The sequence below is a fragment of the Pseudorca crassidens genome, chromosome 10 (assembly GCF_039906515.1).
Source record: "Pseudorca crassidens isolate mPseCra1 chromosome 10, mPseCra1.hap1, whole genome shotgun sequence".
NCBI classification, from domain to species: domain Eukaryota; kingdom Metazoa; phylum Chordata; class Mammalia; order Artiodactyla; family Delphinidae; genus Pseudorca; species Pseudorca crassidens.
Genome location: NC_090305.1, coordinates 13,352,325 through 13,373,827, shown reverse-complemented (window position 1 = coordinate 13,373,827; position 21,503 = coordinate 13,352,325). Strand labels below are relative to the sequence as shown.

Below are 21,503 nucleotides of genomic sequence, written 5' to 3'. Positions count from 1 at the left end.
CTGCTGTCTGCACCCAGCCCCTAGTCCTCTCTCTACCATCCCTTCAATCAGAGCTTGTTACAGTGTTTTTTATCTTTAGCATTTCTCTAGTTCTTTCTTAGAATTTGCATCTCTCTGATTATATTGTTCATCTGTTCATGCATGCTTTTTACTTTATCCATTATTGCCCTTAGAATATAAATCATAGTTGTTTTAAATTTCCAGTCTGATAATTCTAACATCCCTGCCAGTTCTGGTTCTGATGTTTGCTTTGTATCTCCAAATTGTGTCTTTTTCCTTTTGGTACTTTTCTTGATAGCTGGACATGATGTACTGGGGAAAAGAAACTGCTGTGAATAGGACTTTAGTAATGTGGTGTTGAGGTATGAGGGGAGGGAAAGCATACTTTAATCCTATGATTGGGTCTCAGTATTTCAGTAAGTCTATGTGTCTGGAGTGTGAACTTTACAAGTGTTACTTTCTTTCTTCCCCCTTTTATGGGACAGGATGACTAAAGTGGGACAGACTTGGGTATTTCCCTTCCCCATGTGAAAGACTAGAGGCAGGTGGGACTGAGCATTTCCCTTTTCCAGGTCAGTTAGGCCCTGACAATAACCTACAAGGCTAGGCTCTGGTTAGTCAGTTTCTCCTGGGGTCAGGCCTTACTAAGGGCACAGTACTCTGGCTTATTTCAAAATGCTTCCTTTCACCTTCCCCCTGCCAGAAGCCCAAGGAGATTTTTCTCCAGTATTTACTGTGGGAACCTGGTTGAGTTTCTAGACATAAATCTCACAGTATGGTGGTGGTGGTGGGGGCCCTGTGACTGGGTCCCCCTGGAGTTCTTAACTCTCAGAGTTGTCTGCACTGAGCTTCCAATAATTTGTCAACTAGAGTTCAGGTTTCCCTACCCCAGCACTGGTTCCCTTGACAGTTTCACTCATGAGTCTCTGCTCCATTAAGCCAAAACTCCCCGTATTCACCTGTTTCTCTGATCTTGGGGGACAGCAGATTTCCCCATGTCCTCCCTTATGGACCCAAGAACAGTTGCTTTTTCAGAGTTCAGCTTTTTCCTTGTTGTTAGGATGGAGTGGTGACTTCCAGGCTCTGTACATGCAGAACCAGAAACTGGAAGTCCTTTCTCCATTTTTTTTTTTTAATGAGAAAAAACTTATTCTGTTTCCATTTTCAGACATTTTGGAACTTCCATCCCAGCTTCATCCTTTTGGTAACAGAGCATTTCCCCATTACCTGCCTTTTGATATATGTATGTAGGATTGTGGATAAGGCGGAGGGGGGGAGGTGTTATGAACACCTATGTGAGAGGGTCTTAAGGGCTTATCTGGTGGAAAGGATGCTGGGACTGTGATGATAGGGGGTCACTAAGAGACTCTATGAGAAACATTCTATTTTTACTTGGATTGTTTCTGTTTGTTAAAAATAGTAAAGTTCTCAGGGGCTTCCCTGGTGGCGCAGTGGTTGAGAGTCTGCCTACCAATGCAGGGGACACGGGTTCATGCCCCCGTCCGGGAGGATCCCACATGCCGCGGAGCGGCTGGGCCTGTGAGCCATGGCCGCTGAGCCTGCGCGTCTGGAGCCTGTGCTCTGCAAAGGGAGAGGCCACAACAGTGAGAGGCCTGCGTACCGCAAAAAAAAAAAAAAAAAAAAATAGCAAAGTTCTCTAAAGGTGCTTTTATCCTCAGTGCATGAGACTTTATTCTCTGTTCTTATTATTGTTATTTTTATCATATTTATCTGGAGATGCTTGTAAGGGGACTAAAGCAACACCCAAACTGGCCCATCACTGCCAAGAATAAAACATACAAGTACACAATGTCTCTTCACTATGACATGTTTAGTTCCCATGGACTTTTGCCTATTTTGCGTAAGTTTGGGAAACGGCTCTCTCTTCCCTATGTGCCAACAGGAAAAGGCACAAAGAAGCAAGCCAGGATTACCATCAACAAAGAAAACCGTACATCTGCTTGTGCTAAAACTTGTTCTGAGGGCAAAATCTGTTTTGTCAGTAATGTAGTCTAAAGATAGAAGTTAAGAAATGAGAAATCAGATTGACTGCTACTTGTTGTTGACCCTGAAATTGCTACAGTGACACTGGAAAAGGGCTAAGTTTTGCTTGGACTACAACTGTCCCCTTAATTTCAATTTGCATCTTAATATCTCCCCTGGACTACCTGTACCCTTCTTGGCATGTGTCACTTGTCCTTATACATATGACCTGCATAGATCAGTGTTGATTCTATCTTATCAAGGAGAAAACAGGACTTTGAACAATGTCCTGATGAAATAAATATGCCATGATATCAATGGTGGTTAACTCTGAGTAGTGGGATTATGAGTGGTTTCTATTTTCTTCTTCATACATTTATTTGTCAAATTTTCTACATCAAACATTTAAATTTTATTATCAGAAAAAAATTATTTAAAAGATATGACTGAATACAATAGATTATTATTTAATTTCATAAACAGAAAGTAATTTCTGAGTACCTACTATGTTGCTAGGTGCTACGAGGTATAAATCAGGGGAAACAAGTCATGAACCCAGAGAACGACTAGTGACTGTGAGTAACAAGCAACAAGGTACCAGTTGTGTGGAACAGACAACAAACATCTGATTTTGAAAGGAATGGATTGCTGATAACCATGATCGAAAAGTAAGTTTTCCCATTTAGTTAGCTTGACAAAACACAAGAAGTAGTCTCATAAAAAAAGGAAAAGTATTTTTTTTTTAAAGAAACGATTTCCTTCTCTCTAGAACCCAGGAAGCACAATGCTCGATACCCAGACATTTCTAACCATCGTTCCTCTTAACATGTCTCTCTGGCTCTTCAAGACAACAGCGTTCCCTAAAGCCTACAATTCAACCACAGCTTTTTTTTTTTTAAAGTATCCAGTGTGCACACAATAAAATGGAGTCTAAATTTACAGTCTGACCAGGAGAAGGAAGCAGTCATGCCACACTCCACTTACTTATAAATATGTTGGCAGTACTCCATTAAATCATAAAGACATGTGAATTTAAAGACTCTGGCCTGCTCACATACCAACCAAGTCCCTGTCAATTCCAGGCTCTGCCTTAGCCAAAGCATGTATCAAAAGGACAATAATTTTATATTAGGTAATTGTTATAAATTAGTATTTTTACTGCCCTTACAGTTGACTATTTTTTTTTTCAGTGATTCCACTTTCATTGGCAGAGAAAAGATGCATGCTTACTGAATAGAGCTAAATAGTTTTGCAGCCTAGAAAGGAAAGAGGAGTAGGTAGATTGAAAATGTCAATGTGAGACTACTAGGCACATTTTATTAAAAAAAAAAAAAATCATCCAGGCACTGATAATAAAAGAGGTTCATTCTTCATTAATAGGACTGTTGCCTTGACAACTTCCAGCTCACATAAGTATTTGCATCAGCCACGGTGCACAGTTCTGACACTAAGGAACAGCTCCAACGTGTCCTTTCTATATCCATGCCTGAGATCATCTATTATACAGCTCAGCTGCATTATCAGTTACCATTAAAGTAACACCCAACCAACCCCATCCAGAACATGTCACATCCAGCCCCAAAGAAGCAATTTAAACAATTTTCCTGGCATGTCAAATAGATAAAAGGTAGAACTGATAAATGGTCTTCTTTTGCAAAAAAGAATGTTTTATAGGAGGACATATAGCTTTGTTTTTTATCTTCTTGTTTGTGCAATGGAGGGCAAAGTATTTTGAAAAAATTGATTCCATGAATAATAATGTGCATTCAAATCATGCATTGTGTCCCTAAAATTCTTATTTTCCTAGTTTGTAATTATCACCAAACAGCCTAAAGTACTTTTAGACACTGAGGGTATGAAATCAGTACAATGTGTGTGGTGGGGAGGAAGGGCAGGGGGGACGATAAATATTAGGGAGCATTTACCATTGACCTATCACTTCCAATGCTTGGAATTTTCCTTGAGAAATAATTGTACAATCATAAAATAGTATTTGTACAAGGACATGCACTGTAATTTCATTTCTAATAGGGGAAAAACTGAAAATAAGTCAAAGATCACTAATTTTTTAAATGATTATAAATACCACTAGATGACCATCCTTGCAGGGAAGGGACCAGGTGAGGCTGGTGGGGAGCCCAGGTGTGCGCCCTCTCAGAGTCACACCCTAGGACCTCACTCATCTCACCCACGTTTGGGCTCTGCATTCTTGTACGTATTATTTCCCCTACATACAATTTTGATTGTTTACATCAATTATAGTGTAACCATACAATGAAATACTATGTAGTCACTAAAAAGTGATAGTATAGACCTCAACTTACTGACATGGAAAGAGCCCCAGAGCACATGGTCTAAGTTAAACAAGCAGGCCACAAAAATAGAATGTGTAGAAAGTTGTCAAAATCTATAATATAAAACCAATCAGTGTAATTTAAAAAACCCAACATAGAACTTTTTAAAATAATTAATTGTAAATTATATTTTAAAAAATGAAATATTTGAAATAATTAAAACCAGTGAGTATTTCTTGGGACTTCCCTGGTGGTCCAGTGGTGAAGAATCCCCCTTCCAATGCAGGGGATGCAGGTTCGATCCGTGGTCGGGGAACTAAGATCCCACATGCTGCAGGGCAACTAAGCCCGCGTACCACAACTACTGAGCCTGGGTGCCTCAACTAGAGAGGCTGTGTGCCGCAAACTACACAGCCCACACGCCACACCTAGAGAGAGAAAACCCACATGCCATAATTAGAGAGAAGCCCGCATGCCACAACGAAGACCCGATGCGGCCAAATAAATAAATAAAACAGTGAGTATTTCTTAAGGCATCGGACTAGGAAAAAAAAAAAAGAAAACACTATTGTATATTTAAATCTGTTTGCTTTTCTTACAGGTAGAATATTGTTACAAGTTTGTAATCTGAACAAAACTATTCTCTGAAATAAACTTCACCTTCAAATTCAACCACTGTGTAGCTACAAAACACTTGGCAGATTGGCCCTTCTTTGAATTCTCTAACTTGCTTTTCTAACACTTAAGGAATCTAAAGCATTTTATCAACATGTTTAAACTAACTCTTTTGACTCAGGAAGCCAGAACTGCTTCACGGTTGATGAATTTGGGGTCTATACAAGTAAAGGATACTTGGCTGCTCTAATGAATCAGAAAAATTAGAGGCAACAAGTACTCCTTATTCTAGAATGCACTGTAATGCTAAGCATTGTCCTTTCATTCTGTATTATTTAAGCCATACTCGTATTTAACTTTCATGCATATGTATATGCCTTGGGTCTCCAAGTAGGTAATAGGCTCTTGAAGACTAGGCCACTGGGTGCCGATGTAGAAGGGCCTTTATTACACCAGAAGCTCAGTAACTACCGCTAAAAAATGAATGACTGAAATTATTGGAAAGCAGTGTGGTATAGCAGAGAAACTGTGAGCTTAAATCTTCAGATAGGCTTTACACAGAATCCAATGCTGCTCATTTCTAAATGCATGGCTATAAGCAAGTTACCCAACCTTACTGAGACTGGGCTTCTTTGTCTCGAATTTACGTACCTTAACAGGTTCTCCTAGTGATCAAGTAAAACAATGTTTGTTGGCAGCTGCACGAAGTGCCTAACATACCAGGTCCTCAATAAGTGCTAGTTCTCTTTCCCCTTCTTTACAACTGCCTCTGTCACTAACATAGAAAATTTAAATAAGGCAGGGAAATGAAGTCGATCTCTAGTGACTATAAAATTTAGCTACAAACCAGATTTTGTTCATTTGTCAACCATATAGACCCGACATCAGTCCATCTACACTAAGATCTCACTATGAACACTCAACCTAGGAAAGTCCTTGCTGAACGCTGGTTCCCAGAATCCCTATGGATTCCCAGGCATCTTGGACTCCTGACCACGAGGTCACCCTGCAGCCAAGCTGTGTGGGATCAACACCATTTGGTGCCCACATTTTCTCACTTGTCTTTCGCTGCTCAGTGAAATCCCTTCCAGGCAATACCTCGATTCCAAGATTTTTTCTTAAAATACCAAATATTCCTTTCCCCTTCTTCTGATGAAAACAGTTTATACATGCTTGTTATAAAAAGTTCAAAAGACATGGATGTTTAGGAAGTAAAAGCTTTTGGTAAGTTTACCCCCTAAAAATTCAAGAAGTATCCTTCCAGACTTTATTTTCAATAAGGCAAATCTTTCTTAAGTGTATATATCACCTCTTTACCCTTTCCTTTCAGTTCCTGCTCCATTATCCTTAGAAAATCTCTTTTCCTGCCTTTTTTGGGTCCCATTTGTCAATTCCGAAGTTATTCTTATAATCAAAGGAGAGTAATTATACACTCATATAAAGAAAAAGAAAAATTCTGTGCTTGGTAGCAAAAGGAAAAAGGAACCAGGCCCAACATCAGCTGAAAGTATGCATCATCTGCATAGAAATCCCTATCTAGTTCTAAGTCCTTCTCTAATTAAATTCACACTCGCCTAGGTATCAGCATTCATAACAAATGAATGCTTTTCATTTAATGTGATTGTTTTCCTGCTTCGTCTAACTAAAAGCATAGTGGAAGAGTTTTTCCTAACATTTTGCATTACCTAGTGCTACTCAAAAAACCTTCGGTGAAGATTTTCTTTTTAATTTCTCATCTAACACGGAGTGATAGTTTTGTAAAATAAATAAAAGAACCTTACTAGAAAAATGAATAAAAACCAGACACACAAAGCATAAGTCCAAGTCTTTTAAACTACCAGACTTAGAAGCCTTAAAATTACTCTTGTTGGATTGTTATAAAAGTGTTCAACGTCTTACTCACAATTTTTGTACTCATCTCATAGCAGACCATTAGCAGAATTTGTGGATGGTGGTGGTCTGTGTACTACACGTGGAGTAATATTCTTCTGCATCTTTGCATAGAAAACGAACCACCCATCCCTTACATTAAGTCTGTGGGCAAGAGTCTTCCAAGTTTCTAAGAACTAACTTGCAGATGAACTTTGGGGTGGGAGTCCCCATTTAAAATTTGGGACTGTCTGAACTGGACATATTGAGACAATCTACTGAATTTTTCACTTTTCACCCAGATATTTAAAATTATATAAATAAAACTAAAGACTCTTAAAACCAGGGAGAGCTGGTTATTGGAAATATGCCATGAAGTCCTGGACAAAAATTTAATTTTCTTTTTAGACTCCAAAGTTATTTCTTGCCTGATGGCTATCATTTTAATGTTAATAATTGAAGGGGAAAGCAACATGCCAAAACCCAATGCAAACAGAAAAACCAAACAAAATCCTATTTCTTTTCTAAATCTGACCTTCAGTTTAAAATACTTACAGTAAGGTTCACAAAAATATCCTGTCACACATAGCACTCATGAGATTTCTATTGGGCTACAAGTCACTATACTGATGGATTTTCCTATTACTTATGAATTCTCATCTAGCTTTCTTAAGGTGGCTTAGCGCTCTAGTCTTTCAATGGCTCATTTTCCTCAACTATAAAAGAGGAATGAGAATAAAGGGAATGAGGGGGGTACTACATACATTATCAGGGCTACGACAAAACCAGGATGTGTGTGTGTGTGTGTGTGTGTGTGTGTGTGCGCGCGCGCGCGCGCGCATGTGCACACAGGATAAACAAAAATCTATAGAATCTATGTTTCTCCAATATTTCACTTGCTAATTCAGGACATAAAACCTGGCCTTGATTTTCTTTTAACTCCTCATCTGGGATATTGCTTGATCCAAACTGTCAGCCACAGTACATTCATCTATTCATTGATTCAATAATTTGTTAAGGATTTGATTCATTTTCAATCATTCATTTAGCAAAAATTTATTAACCACCTACTATGCTAGACACTGAGAGGGCAAGAGGAAAACAGCATATTTCTCGAACCTTGAAATAGATCCCAACACTCAACAGGTGGGCCCAAAGGGATAAATCAGACCACCTATTCTGTATATTAAGCTGTTTAATCAAAGCAATTGCAAGTCAACTATCAGCATTCCCAGTACCTTGCCATTTAAAATATTTATTTTGCAAAGCGTTTTCTGAAAGGGAAAGGATTTCTATTGCAAACACATATAAGTGATAAATTATTAATTCATTGAATACCCTGTTTTTTTTTTATATCACCAAAACATCTTATACTTGATATATTAAAAAGAATTGGCTGGTAATGAGTTATAAAATGTATAAACTGTTATATTTTAAAACTTACCATGTTAAACCATAATCTAAGTACAACTGGAAAGGGAAAAACATACTAATGGTAAAAAAGCATATTTTGTACTTGCCTCATGCACACTAAGAAATCTGAAAACACATCTCCTACAGTTAGAGTGACTCTTGGGTCAGAACACCCATATATTTGACCAAGACTGTTTTTTCTTATGTGTAGTTAATACAGAATTATAACGAATTCTTAGGTGACTAGTGGATATACATGTGTGTGTGGGCATGTCTGTGTGTGTGGTGTGTTCTGTGGGGATGGTTGCTTGAATAGAAATAACAAGATAATCTAAATGAAATCAGGTCTTTACTTTTAGACAAAGTATTAATTTTTAGATGCTGAAGCAGCCTCCAGGCAAACAATTCAACTATCCTGAAGTCTAGAAAGAAAACAACAGCAAATGTTCCCATTATTGGCATAGTTTTAGAAAGAAGGAAATACAGGGGGAAAAAAAGGAAAAGGGCCTCTATTTTGCACTACTAGGTAACATGATTAAATTCTGATGTGGGAAACAATCTTCTGAAAGGGTATTACTGAGGGGAAAAATGTTTGGAGAACAGTTGCTGGTCACCCTCAGGAACTCCTGACACAGACTAAGTTGCAGATTCTTGCTATGCTTTTACGTAGAGCAACACCATTCTCGTCAGACCCAATCACCTAATTTTCCCCAGGTGTAGGCCCAGAGGGCCCAGCGGGTGGTGACGTAGCTCACCCCCAACCACAGCAGCCTGAGCATGCTCAGAACACACCCCTGCATATTTTGGCTCTTCTGAAGTTTCGCTAATGCCAGTGAACACAGAACAGAAGAGGATAATCAGGACAGGCATTCCACAGGCTTTCTTAGAAGGTTTCCTTTAAGCAGCAGAAAGAAAAGCACAGATCTCATCTTAACTTGAGAGATTCATGGAACCTAATTCATTGTTTGAGCAAAATACTCTGGTAACGTATTTTATTTTTGGTGGAGTAAACAGGGAGATCCTGGAGGTTAGTGATGCCTGTGGCCCTTCAAGAGATGCTTAGATTCCAAGTCCAGTTCCTTATTTAGAGCCTCTCCACGGCTCTGAATGTGCTATGAAACTAGAATTTTCAAGGAAAGAGACAGGGATCAGATGTTCTAAACGCAAACATCCTTGAGTTAAAAAGCAGTCACAGGGATGTCCGACTAGGGCTGGTGACTTAATAGGAACAGGCTGTGAGTCAACGCATATGTAGGATAGCAAAATGTGTGTTCAATGCTGAGAATAAAAATTCCCCGCCTTCTTGGGAAGAAATAATAACAGAGCTGGATCTATCTGTGACCTTTCTGAATTCTGCAAATTTGGTGTCAACAGCACAGTGAGTGATGACCAGGCTGAGACAAGGCTAGTGTGATGGGGGAGAAGCGAAGACCCACAAGGGACACAGTTCATCCATCCTGGAGGTCACTGTTCTCCCTGTCACCTCACTCAGTGCTACTCTGAGGAGACACATGAAAGACATGAGTCACACTGACGTTCCACCCTCTCCTCACCCGTTGTGCCTGAGCCCACCTTCGTCATGACCTTTCCATATATTGTGGAAATTCAGTAGGGCAAACTGTAATAGCTGTAGGGTGCAGAGGGCAGGAAGAGGTGGCAGATAAGTGCTATTGCTTCTCACTAGCGATCCAGGTGCCTACAAAGGCAGTGGAAGACAGCAGCCCGGGGGTCTAAGCCTGGCATCTCCCAAACCATGGATGGAGACTTTGGAGACCAGATTTCTGGCTCTGCCATAGGCTCATGGTGCTGCATTCGACACATCATCTACATCACCTACCTCGCTAAGTTGTAGTTTCCTTCTCTGAAGAAAGAAAGAGAAAAAGAAGAAAGAGAAAAAGAGAAACGGGGCTTCCCTGGTGGCGCAGTGGTTGAGAATCCGCCTGCAGATGCAGGGGATGCAGGTTCGTGCCCTGGTCCAGGAAGATCCCACATGCTGCGGAGCAACTAAGCCCAAGTGCTACTGAGCCCGTGTGCCTAGAGCCCGTGCTCCGCAACCAGAGAAGCCACCGCAATGAGAAGCCCCTGCACCGCAACGAAGAGTAGCCCCTGCTCGCCACAACTAGAGAAAGCCCGCACGCAGGAACGAAGACCCAATGCAGCCAAAAATAATAATAAATTTTAAAAAAAGAAAAAAATGAGGATGTATATTGGAATGGATGATTTATAAGGTATTTCCTTCTCTAATAATTCTGACTAACATAACTGGCCAAGACTGTAAGATGCAAGATCCCTGATATAAAGCCTGTTTCATGAAATCTAGATGCAGAATTCTTTGTACAAGTCATTTTTTTTTTGTCTCTGTCATTTGGAGAATGTGAAAGATGTACAGATCCTTTGGACTTGAGATTGCCAAAGTATTCATGTCTAATTATAATAAAAATAAATGTTCAGATTAAAGCTATTAGCAAGAAACTCGTTAATGGGAGGACCAACTTGGCCAAAGGCAAGCAGGACAGTGAGGAGGATCTGTACGGAATGGGCTGTTTCATTGAGTCAACTCCAAACTTGTGCTTCTGATCATTTCTTTGTTTTTTTGGTGGGGACAGGAGGGTTTCTATATAGACCCAGATTATAAAGCACCAAAAATACAAATGGTCATTTTTTAAGTGAGTACAAATTACCCACAAAAGTTTTCTAAAATCAAGGAAGAATATGGATACAAATAGTAAAATAAATATGTAGACATTTTTTCATTATTTATTCTAGAGATAGGTCCACGTAAAGGAAGAAGTGACAACCTGTAAGACCAAGAAGGACAGACTCATGGAGGCCGCAAGGTCTTTTTAAACGAAGGAGTCTGATTTTTTTCTATATCGTCATAAAGCAGGATGATATGTTGTCCTTAGTGTTCTGTGTATCCTTTTTCTGACATGTTTCCTTCGGCTTGTCTTGCAAGTTCAGATGATTGAGGTACTTTCCCTGGCATGGCTCAGGATTTTTTTTTTAATGGTGATGATGCTGTTCTATCTCAAGCTCTTCATCTGGCAACTGAGTAACTCCCTCATGCTTTTTACATGAGACAACGGGTGAGTCACTCAAAGGGGCTCTGAGAGCCCTTGGAAATGATGTCGTCCAGTCTCATTACTGAGAAGGGTAAGGGACTAGTTTAAGGTCATTCTATAAAAAGTAAGAGCCAGTTCTAAAATCCACATGCAAACAAGAAGAGATCATTCTTACTTTCCCACCCTTTGGACATGTCACCCAACCAGCGTGGCATAAAATGAACAAGATATTTTGTAGATGATTTAAGTATATAACAAATCCTAGGAACATCTAGAAGAGTAATCACGACCCATCAAAAGTACAGCTATAATAATTGTCTAAATAGGTTCATCCTTTATAAAGTCCAGGAACTCAAGGACATAATATTGTGTGGTGCGATTTAACCCTACCATGTGTAGCGTGTTATACTTTTTCGTTGAATTTTATTGCCCTTTTGTTAAAAATGTGTTTCTCTCATTTTTCTTGATTAATAAAAGAATATTTCTTTTTTATCAATTTTAATCATGATAAGAAATAAATGTTCCAGACACTTACAAACATTAAAATGTAAATTCTATAAATCTACAAAAAGGGCTTGAGTTAGGAAGAGCTATATGATTTGCAGTTGTTTCATGATTATCAAATCATTTAGAAATAGACCCAAGATTAGTTCCATATACCATGAATAGCAACAGGACAGCTTTGTAAAAAAAAAAAAAAACACAGTCATCCATTTAAGGGTAAATGACAGCTGACCAAGGGCTTAGAATTCTGTAGGCCCAGTTTCTAGGGGATCCTTTCCTTTGACATTGAGGACTATATTTACCCTAAACATCTATTATAAAAGTATGCATTGTTTATTATTTCTTAAAAAGGGCGCAAGCTGCGTCAGTGTTCCTGGGCTGGAGGGTAATTTAAATAAGCCCTTCGGTTTATGCTGCCTACGAGAAGGCTTTACAAGATCTAATCTTTTCTAAACCTGTTATGTTCTTCGGTTCAGCAGAGCTTCCTAATTGTAGCTATTAGTTCCTCTTTTTTGTGGTCTGTTCTGTCAATAGACTATTGAGTGTTCAGTAAATTAAGCCCAGCCAGCAGCCAACACATCAAGACAGACGTTAAATCATAGCTCGGCTGCCCTTATTCATTATTAGTATCTGTGAAATAGCTTTTAAGCAGAGGGACAGGATTTAACATGATGCACATTTGTGTCATTCTCAAATTTCCATACTGTACAATCAGGTATGTGGGGTTTTTTTTCCTAGGCAACAGGTGTGTTCTTGGAACAAAGTTCAACCCTTACTTCTGGCTTATGTGAGAGGCAGCAGCTGCAAGCTTAATGTCAGTGACACATGGTTCTATAAGAGAGAAAAAATAAACTACTTGTTTAATGTATTAAAGTAATGGGCAGATGGATGATAGCTGCCTGTACTTTTCTTTGTGTTGTAGAACCAGAGTCTACATTTTTGGATGACAAGTGTTTTTCTCTCTTTCTCTTCTCTTTCTTTCCTTCCTTCCTTCCTTCTTTCTTTCCCCACCTTCCTTCCTTTCTTTTTAAAAAACTAATTAGTGAAAAACATAAATTTCTTTGAGCATTACATATTCATTGTTGAGAATATTCCTTCCTTTGAGTCATACTGTTCTCAGGCTAATGAGTGGAAAGAAGAAAGAACTTAATATAAATCAAGCTACACTTTATTTATAACTCACTTTGTTCTAAAAGGAATTTAAAGGAACCGTTTACTATGTAACTTGAAGAGACTTACTTAGTATGCAAACCCTACAATTTTTTAAATGCAAAGTTAAATATACATATTTACAGGCTTCATTATTCCCCAGTAAAAAAAATTACACAGAATTTTGTGAGCTATTACTAATAAGAATTATAATGTACTGTGTACCTCAGAAGGGTAATGTCAATATTAATGGTTATAATAGTGATATAATAATTATTGTAATAGTTTTCAAGAGCGTAAACTGTTCTTTAATCATTCAAGAATCTCATTTAGTGTATTGGGGGTAATACTCCATTTTATATGTTAGCTTGCAGGTACTATCATGACTCAGTATAAGCAGCTCAGCCACTACCTTACGACGACAGACTAGGTTTCTGTAAACAAAAACATCAAGCTCAAGAATAGACCAGAGCAATTCTAGAGCTCTGTGATACATTAGAAGTGAATATGTCTTACTACACAGACTTTTCTAGAACTCCTGTACATTAGCGCTTCCTCTCTTTTGCCAATGAGTATTTCAGCAGGTATGTTTAATAAAAATGGAGGCCATGAGAAGAATCTTCATTTTTCTTAGATGTGGTGAACAAACACATTGCAAATGTGATGAGATAAGCACCTATTTAATTACAAATCTGGAACCAGTGGTATAACCTGAGTCACCAGATCCCCTGGAAGACTGGTGTTGAGTGTTGCATATAAAGTCTAAGTGGGGAAGGAGAATCCCTTTATACGTTTTTGTTGTTGTTGTTTGTTTGTTTGTTTTTAACCACAAACCACAACTTTATTCAAGAATCAGATTTTCCGTGAGTCTATACTGAAAATGATTTTGCTGGGACTCTCTCATTGCTGAGAAATCTACAAGCAGATGGACGTGGAATTCAATCCTTTGCAAGAAACAAAGGTAAATAAATAAGAAAAACCTGGTCATAAATCTCTTTTAGGTTTTTAATTGGTTTGGCTTTTACTTTAGATTTTCATAAAATGCATGCAAATAACAACTAGCCTCAGGGAGGATGTTAAACATTTTAAAATGCATAAAAGGTGTCTAAAACTGGGAGGCTGGCCTAGATATCATTAAAAGTCTCTACCAATCCAGAGATTATCGAATTCTATGACTTTGTTTTTCCTCAGGCTGCACTTTTTAAAAAAATTGTGGTAAAATACACACAACATAAAATGTACCATATTAACCGTTTTTAAGTGTACAGTTCAGTGGTGTCAGGTATATTCACATTGTTGTGCATCAGATCCCCAGAATTCTTTCTGGAGTTTAGTCTGCATTGAAAAACTAAAACTCTACACCTGTTAAACAAGTTCCCACTTTTCTCCCTCTCCCTAGGCCCTGGCAAGCACCCTTCTACTTTCTGTTTCTATGAGTCTGACTGCTCTTGATGCCTCAGATAAATGAGATCACACAGCGTCTTTTTGTGACTGGCTTAATTTACTTAGCACAATGTCCTCAAGGTTCATCCATGTTTTCCTATGTGTCAGAATTTCCTTTTTTATGGCTGAATAATATTCCTTTGTATGTACAAACCACATTTTGTTGATCCATTCATCTGTCAACAGAAACTTGGGTGGCTTCCACCTTTCAGCTATTGTGAATAATGCTACTATGAACATGGGTATATAAATATCTCTTTGAGATCTTGCTTTCAATTCTTTTGGGTATATATCCAGAAGTAAACTTGATGGACCATATGGTAGGTCCATGTTTAATTTTTTATAGAATCGCCATATTCTTTTCCACGATGGCTGCACCTTTTACATTCCCACCAGCAGTGCACACGGGTCCCAATCTCTCCATTCCCTCACCAACCCTTGTTATGATCATTATTTTAGAAAAATTTTAATAGCAGTCATCTTTTCCACAGAGAATGGGGGAGGAAAACACTCACATGAGTCTCCACGTCACCAGCCAGGATCCTACTCTTCTTTAAAAACTCAGCCACCATGCTGTTCATCAGCTTATCAAAGGCCTCCACCGAGGGTGCCACACCTTTGGAAAAAGAACATTCTGTTATTCCCCGGTAGTTTAGTGAAAAGCTGGTACTGCTGTGCCATAAGTAGTATGGAAGTTTAATGTCATTCATGTCATTCTCTTCCTATTCACTAAGTCATTCATTCACCCAATATGTACTTATTAAACACTCCTCAATGGCTCAAGAAAACAGTGTTTTCCTATTTTTCATCCTTCAGAGTAAGCACTTTCACCTACATAATTTCATTTGATTCTCCCCCAAACCTATGAGGTAAGTAGCACTGTCACACTTTGACTGATGAGGAAATGAAGATGCAAACAGAACGCGACTTGTTAAAAGCTCTATACCAAACAAGCGGCAGATCCAAAAACTGAACACGCCTTATGAATCCAAAGCCAGTGTACGTTCTTCTATACCGACCTGTGCAGGTGCTATAATCACCTTGCAAATAGTTACCAAGATTATTCAGGACAATTAAAAGGTAACGATGAAGTCTGGGCAAGTAGGAAAAGCAAGCTGATTTCACACATTTTGTTCCTTCTTCACTTCCCAAGGGGAGGGACAGACAGCAAAGGTGGGCACAAAAATGCCTGGTGAGCTAATCCATAGTGAATGTTGATCTGCCAAATTACTATAAAAGCTGAATTGACAATGGCCCAACCTGGTGTGCTCTGCATTTCTTTCCCTGCTTTTTAATTAACAAAAATTTTTTTTGTCTAAGTCCCTGATTGCATATCCCTAATACTGAGAAAGATAATATTGAGAAATTCAGCAGTACAGGCTATTAAAATCCAAACCCAAACTTAGGAGTCCCTTTCTTATACTGGACAGGAATACCCATGCTCATAAATGCATAGGATAAAGCTTCCTTCTTCTTCCCTGGTTCCCACTTGCCCATATCCACGGGCCAAAAGAGTGACAGAAACAGCTGTTTACATATCTCTGCACCTACGGTCTAACTTCTAAGCAGGATACTGAAGCTGACTTATCCTAAGGTTCAAAATGCTGTATGTACCAACTCCTATAACATAAAAGGGGTGTAAACCCGAAGATTCCTTATGAATCCATTTGGAAATAGATAAACCTGCTTGTTACCATGGGAGAGGTCTGAGAGGTCTCTGCTGGGTGTTTGAAGTGGGAGAAAGCTCTTCAAATGTGATGGAGGCCTCTACATAGCAGAATGGACAATGATAAAAGGGAATATCAGTTGCCTTTCATCACTCAGCTCTGCTCACACCTCCTCCGGGCAGCCTTTAATGGCTTGTCTTCCTCCCCAGCCTGCATCCTTTGGGCAACTCTTAGTCAAAGCATTTGAGGCCCTGAATAGTAATGCATCGAGACCAAAGATTCTGGAGGATTAGGACTCTGTCTAATTCATCATAGATTCCCCTGCACCTGTCATAGTGCTTGTCAACTGGCAGGCATGAAAATATTTCTTCAACTGTTGAGTCAAACTCACCTGGTTGTCAGGGTGGGGGGAAAACATATCATAAAACACATCACAACAACAGTCTCATAAGGCAGTTCTTTGATCTGTGCCTACTATGGATTTGTAATGGATTGGGTTCCTTCTAAAAGTTTCTTTTTAAATTAAAAAAAAATTAACTTTAGTTACAACATCATTGTAATGGTGATGTTTACATTTAAGGTGAGAGGCTGTCCTTAAGGATTTGTTAAAAATAGAATTTAGGAAATCACCAAAACTGACTAATTAAGAAGAAACGGAAGTGATGTTGTTTAGGATAAGTAAAAGGTTTTAGGATGAATATCATTCAGACATTTTACTAATTATCCTTCTTCATTTCATATTATCAATAGGATAATAAATTGCTGGCTAAGCTGCTTTAAGATAACTTACTTTAATAACTGGCTTGAAATTATTTATTATATTAGAAAATATATGTTTAAATACTTAACTAATTTAATTATATGCCTTCCAATTTTGCTTAGCTTATTAATTTTCTTTTTTTCTTTTTTTGTTGAAGAAAGTACAAAGTGTCTTTACCTCTTTGTGTAAGTGAGGTTCAAATTATTGGAGTTGTTTTTTTTTCCTTTTACTCAGCAACACTACACAGTCTCCTGGGAGTTGGATTTTAACTTTATGTATTCACAGGCTTTATATTTGTGGGCAGCAATCTCAGAGAAATGTCTTTTGATCACCTGATGCCAAAGGCATAAGGAAACAAAGTTACTAAAGAGAACATGAAAATATTTTCTTACAAATAAAGTCTACTGAATCTCATATACCAACTCCATAGTTAACAAAAAGAGGCTTAAAATGAAATCATAGATATGTCTCATTTGATGCAGAAAAAATTTACAGGCCCCTGGCAGCTTTCCTTTAAACAACACCCCCTTTCAATTCATTCAAAGCATTATGTTCGGAGTGGGGGGAGGAAAAAAAACCAGCCTGTGCATTTGTGCTCACACAGTAATTTTTGTCCCAGGGCACGTAATACAAGGCACAGCTCCAAATACGCCTGAAATTCTAGAAGCACCAATGTGGCTCTTGCCTGGTGAAAGCTTTTTTTGAAGCCCCCTCTTCCCCAAGGCTTTTCTCAAGCCCCAAAAGCCTGACAAAATTCAAAATGGGTCAGATAAGGAGGAAATGTGTGTGAGACAAGAATAGAGTTGACAAATTAAATACAGATCGCCTGGTTAAATTTAAATTTCAAATAAATTGTGAATAAATTTCTGAATAAGTGTGTATCATGCAGTATATCCCACGCAGTATTCGGAACACACTTCTAATCAAAAAGAAAAAAAAGAATGTAGTTTATCTGAAATGCAAATTTAACTGGATATCCTGTATTTTTATTTGCTAAATCTGCAACCTTAGAGAAGAAGAAGTTGGAAAAATTACTGTAGATAACTTAGAGAGCTGGCCGTGCATGGTATTTTTTTTTAAAGAAGTAGTTAACTTTTTATAAGTTTGATCACATAATTTTTAAAATCTTTTTTAAAAATTGTGGTATTAGCATATAATTTAAAAAATGTGTTTGGTAAAGGAATAGGCAAAAGTAAAACAACGTGATGTGGTCATGTTACATCGAAGTAATATTTGGCTTCACATCAGACTCTCTTCCTTTAAAACTGCAGTTCTTAAATTTAATGACTTGTTCTCTTTAAAATTAAAATGTGCAGAATGATAACTCCTTCCAATTTACATTCTAATAAGGAACATTAGTTTCTTTTTGATAATTACTTAGATAATATATTTAGTCACTGAATGTGGAAGAGCAGCATAAACATTAAAACGAAAGAATAATGACATTTGGCTCATGGATTATGCTCTTAACATGCGCAGATACAGGAAATTTTTGTGGCTTGTGGGTTGAGACTTTTTTCTTTTTCTCTTTCTCTTTTTCAGGGATCGCTTGCATCTGGTTAATGTCACGGTCACATATAAAGGAAGGAGTAGGAGAGTTAAAGTTGATAGAAATATTTCATGAGAACTATGTGATGGGGACAAAATTAATTGACCCACATAGAGATCAGTAATGACAACAGTTTGTGGCCCTACCTCCGCTGACACCGTTAATTTCCCCACAGTCCCCAGGAGGCCGGTGTAACCCTGCAGACAGCGACTCCAGTCGACCGACGGCCTGCTCCAGTCTTTCCATAAGCCCCTGCATCTCTGCCATCCTAGGAAAACACCGGCACAAATGGAGGCCATGTGAGCATCAGGAAGGATTAGCAAGCTGACACCATTAAACTTACCATCAGCAGGAAGGAAAACAGAAATTATTCGGAATGGCTACGGCTTTAATTACCTAGAGAGCACTTCTACATGTCAGGAAAACAGGTGAAATGCAAAACAAAAACCCATAAAACTTGGGGCAGAAAAAAAATAACAAATTATACTGAGCTTATTTTCTATTCACTTCAGTGATGTCTACAAGCCTCATACTGCAATACACAAATATTCATTCTCTTTACACCATGATCAAGTGTCTCCTTGGATGCTTCTTTGTTCTATGATACAATTTATACATAGTATTTACTTAAAAGCCTCTGAACATATATTACCAACGTTTCTGCTAAATGGTGACAGCATATTTTAACTATTTCCAATAATTCTTTCTGTTAAAGTATCATTCTCCAGGGGACACTAAACCCACTGATAATTCTTGTTTACTCAATTACCTTAAACCAAAGAGCCTAGCACAGAAGTATGAGTTTATCAAACTGCATCATTTAGCAGGCAACAGAGACCAGCCCCTCCAAGAGCTGTCTTCTACTTACTATAATTTGTTCCAGCATTTTTGTTGATGAATTATTTTAAATTACAATTCTTCTGAATGGTGGAAGTTTTAATTTAAAATAATAAAAATGCTTATTTCCCTTTGCTGCTAGTTATTTCTAGAAAAAATTTAGTCTTAGGTGGGGTTGTTTTTGGACACAGGGATCTTCATTTACCCAGCACTCTTGGCTGGGATAAATGGGTTTTGAAGCTAAGGGACTGAGAATAAAAGTGGGGCTGGATATCTATCCTTCCTGCTTCCAAACAGATTTTATTATAGATAGCTACACTGAGTAGCTTGAGGACAAGTACTTTAAAATTATTGGCCCTCGATTGTAATGTTATTAAGGGCACCCCTGATGAATGGAACCCAATCGAATTTGGCCAGGTTCATGAGATCCAGTGTACAGGTACCATAACTCTGACCATACCAACCTATGACTGGTTTGGGCCAAATCAGCCTGCTGCTCCAGAGAGAGGGAAACATGCCTCATCTTAATCAGTGTCCGGAGTCCTTCTCACTCTTATGAACTTTCCTGGTATCATTCTGAGCCAAAGAGGACTCGCATGCTCCTGCACCAGAGACAACACTGCCCCAGAGTATGGAGAAATTTTATTGCTCTAAGATGTGTAAATATTTTCTGTTGCTGCTGGGAACAAGGTAATGCATTTCTCTTTTGTATTTTGTATTCCACTAGTTTTGCGCTTAAGCATAATAATGACTTGCCATTGCCATTTTTAAAAGCAAGGTTACACATATCAAGACATGTGGACGGCTCTGTACTTCTGTGTCCAAATGTCAGATGGTCACCAGATACGGATGGTGGAGTTCACTGTCTATTTTGGAAAGTCATCTCCTCTGAAACTGCCAGCAGCTATTCTTTCAAAATATGGGGCAGTGTTCTCTGCGCAGCTGAAATCAGCATCTAATCCCAAGGGGATTCAAAATTAGAAGTTTCTCATCTATTCTCTTCCTCTTAACGTCAGAGCTTTTGCTTCCATCGCAATTGAAAAAAAAAAAAAAAAAAGGAAGAAGAAATTTAATTGAATTCTTTACGTAATCTTACAAGGGAACTGGGTATCCTGTAGGTAGGTGAAGGCCAATTGAGAAATGATAAAAGCCCCTCAAATCTTTTAATAGTTGCCCATCTGTTCACAGTTATCTATGTTCCCTGTTACTCAACGTGCCAAATGTTACCACCATAGACCCAGCCCGTGATAGAAAAAAATGTGTTTGCTTTGTTAGCAAGCTCCCTGTCCCCCAACAGAGAAGCACCAACCACCTCCAGCCACTCCCAGAGCCGTTCAGCAAGGCCTGGTACATTTCACACATAGGACTGCTGTCCCTGACTGTGGCTTAATCAGCCTCCCTGACAAGACTCAAACTCACACTATCTAATAGTGCTCCATATGTTGAAAGACAGCAGGAGTGAGCCCATAAACTGCAGGGCTGGGCAGATTGGTGTGGAATGCGTCTAAAAGCGAATCAGATGTCACTTCATGTGAAATCACCAGGAGCTAACGTCTGGCAACAGCCTCTTACGAGGTCAAAATACAGCTCATGCAAGTTGGAAAGATGCCTCTGGGTTTTAAATTTTAGAACAGTTTCTAAGAGACACGGAAGAACAAATAAAAGAAAGACTATACCAGGATATCAAAAATACACATTAGCATTCCCAGGGAAAATGACACAGTCCAAGACAGCTGTGCCCTCTTCTCCCAACACACACACACACACACACACACACACACACACTTCCCCCCACATGTGCCCTCAGCTGCCAGCCAGGCTCTCAAGAATGAAGAAAGGACAGAGCTGTGGATTCTCCAAATTCTTCCCAGGCAGTTCCATTCGCCTTGGTTTTCCAAACTGGATTTAGCCAAGTTTGGATGAGGAGGTGGGAGCCAGGAATTAAGAATTAGGCTGAGGAAATGGATAGGGCAGTCAAAGCAAATGTAGGCGGCAAGGTCAGGCTAAGGAATGAGTCAGGGCCAGGTGGACAGACAGATGAGCTTGGATCAGGAAGCCAACAGAGGAGGGGGATATGGCAGGACGGCTGGATGGAAGAAATTCTAAGAATCTGAGGAGAAGCAAAGAGAAGCCAGATACACAGCTAGAGAATCAAGAGACTGGGTTAGATGATGCAGCTCAAACTTGGCCTCCAGATTTCCTCGTCGTCCTATTCAAGTAGAAGGCAACCCCAAGCCGAGGTTCCCCTATAATCTACAGCTAATCGAGAATAAACAAACATTTGACCAGAGTGTGAGGATGGGTGGAAAGAAAAAGGGAGAGGAACGTAGAATTTCATGACTTTCTCTTTTTAATGTT

General features: G+C 38.8%; 1 protein-coding gene across 1 annotated transcript in view; it reads right to left on the bottom strand.

Moving 5' to 3' along the window:
- The window catches only part of CAP2 (cyclase associated actin cytoskeleton regulatory protein 2), a 137,287-nt gene that overhangs the window by 91,288 nt on the left and 24,496 nt on the right, over nt 1–21,503 (bottom strand). The window contains exons 2-3 of the mRNA XM_067752068.1: nt 18,455–18,576; nt 14,848–14,948 (exon numbers count right to left, since the gene is read on the bottom strand). Of these exons, the coding sequence (XP_067608169.1) occupies nt 14,848–14,948; nt 18,455–18,575 (222 nt within the window). The 5' untranslated portion in view covers nt 18,576. The remainder of the gene's footprint in view (nt 1–14,847; nt 14,949–18,454; nt 18,577–21,503) is intronic.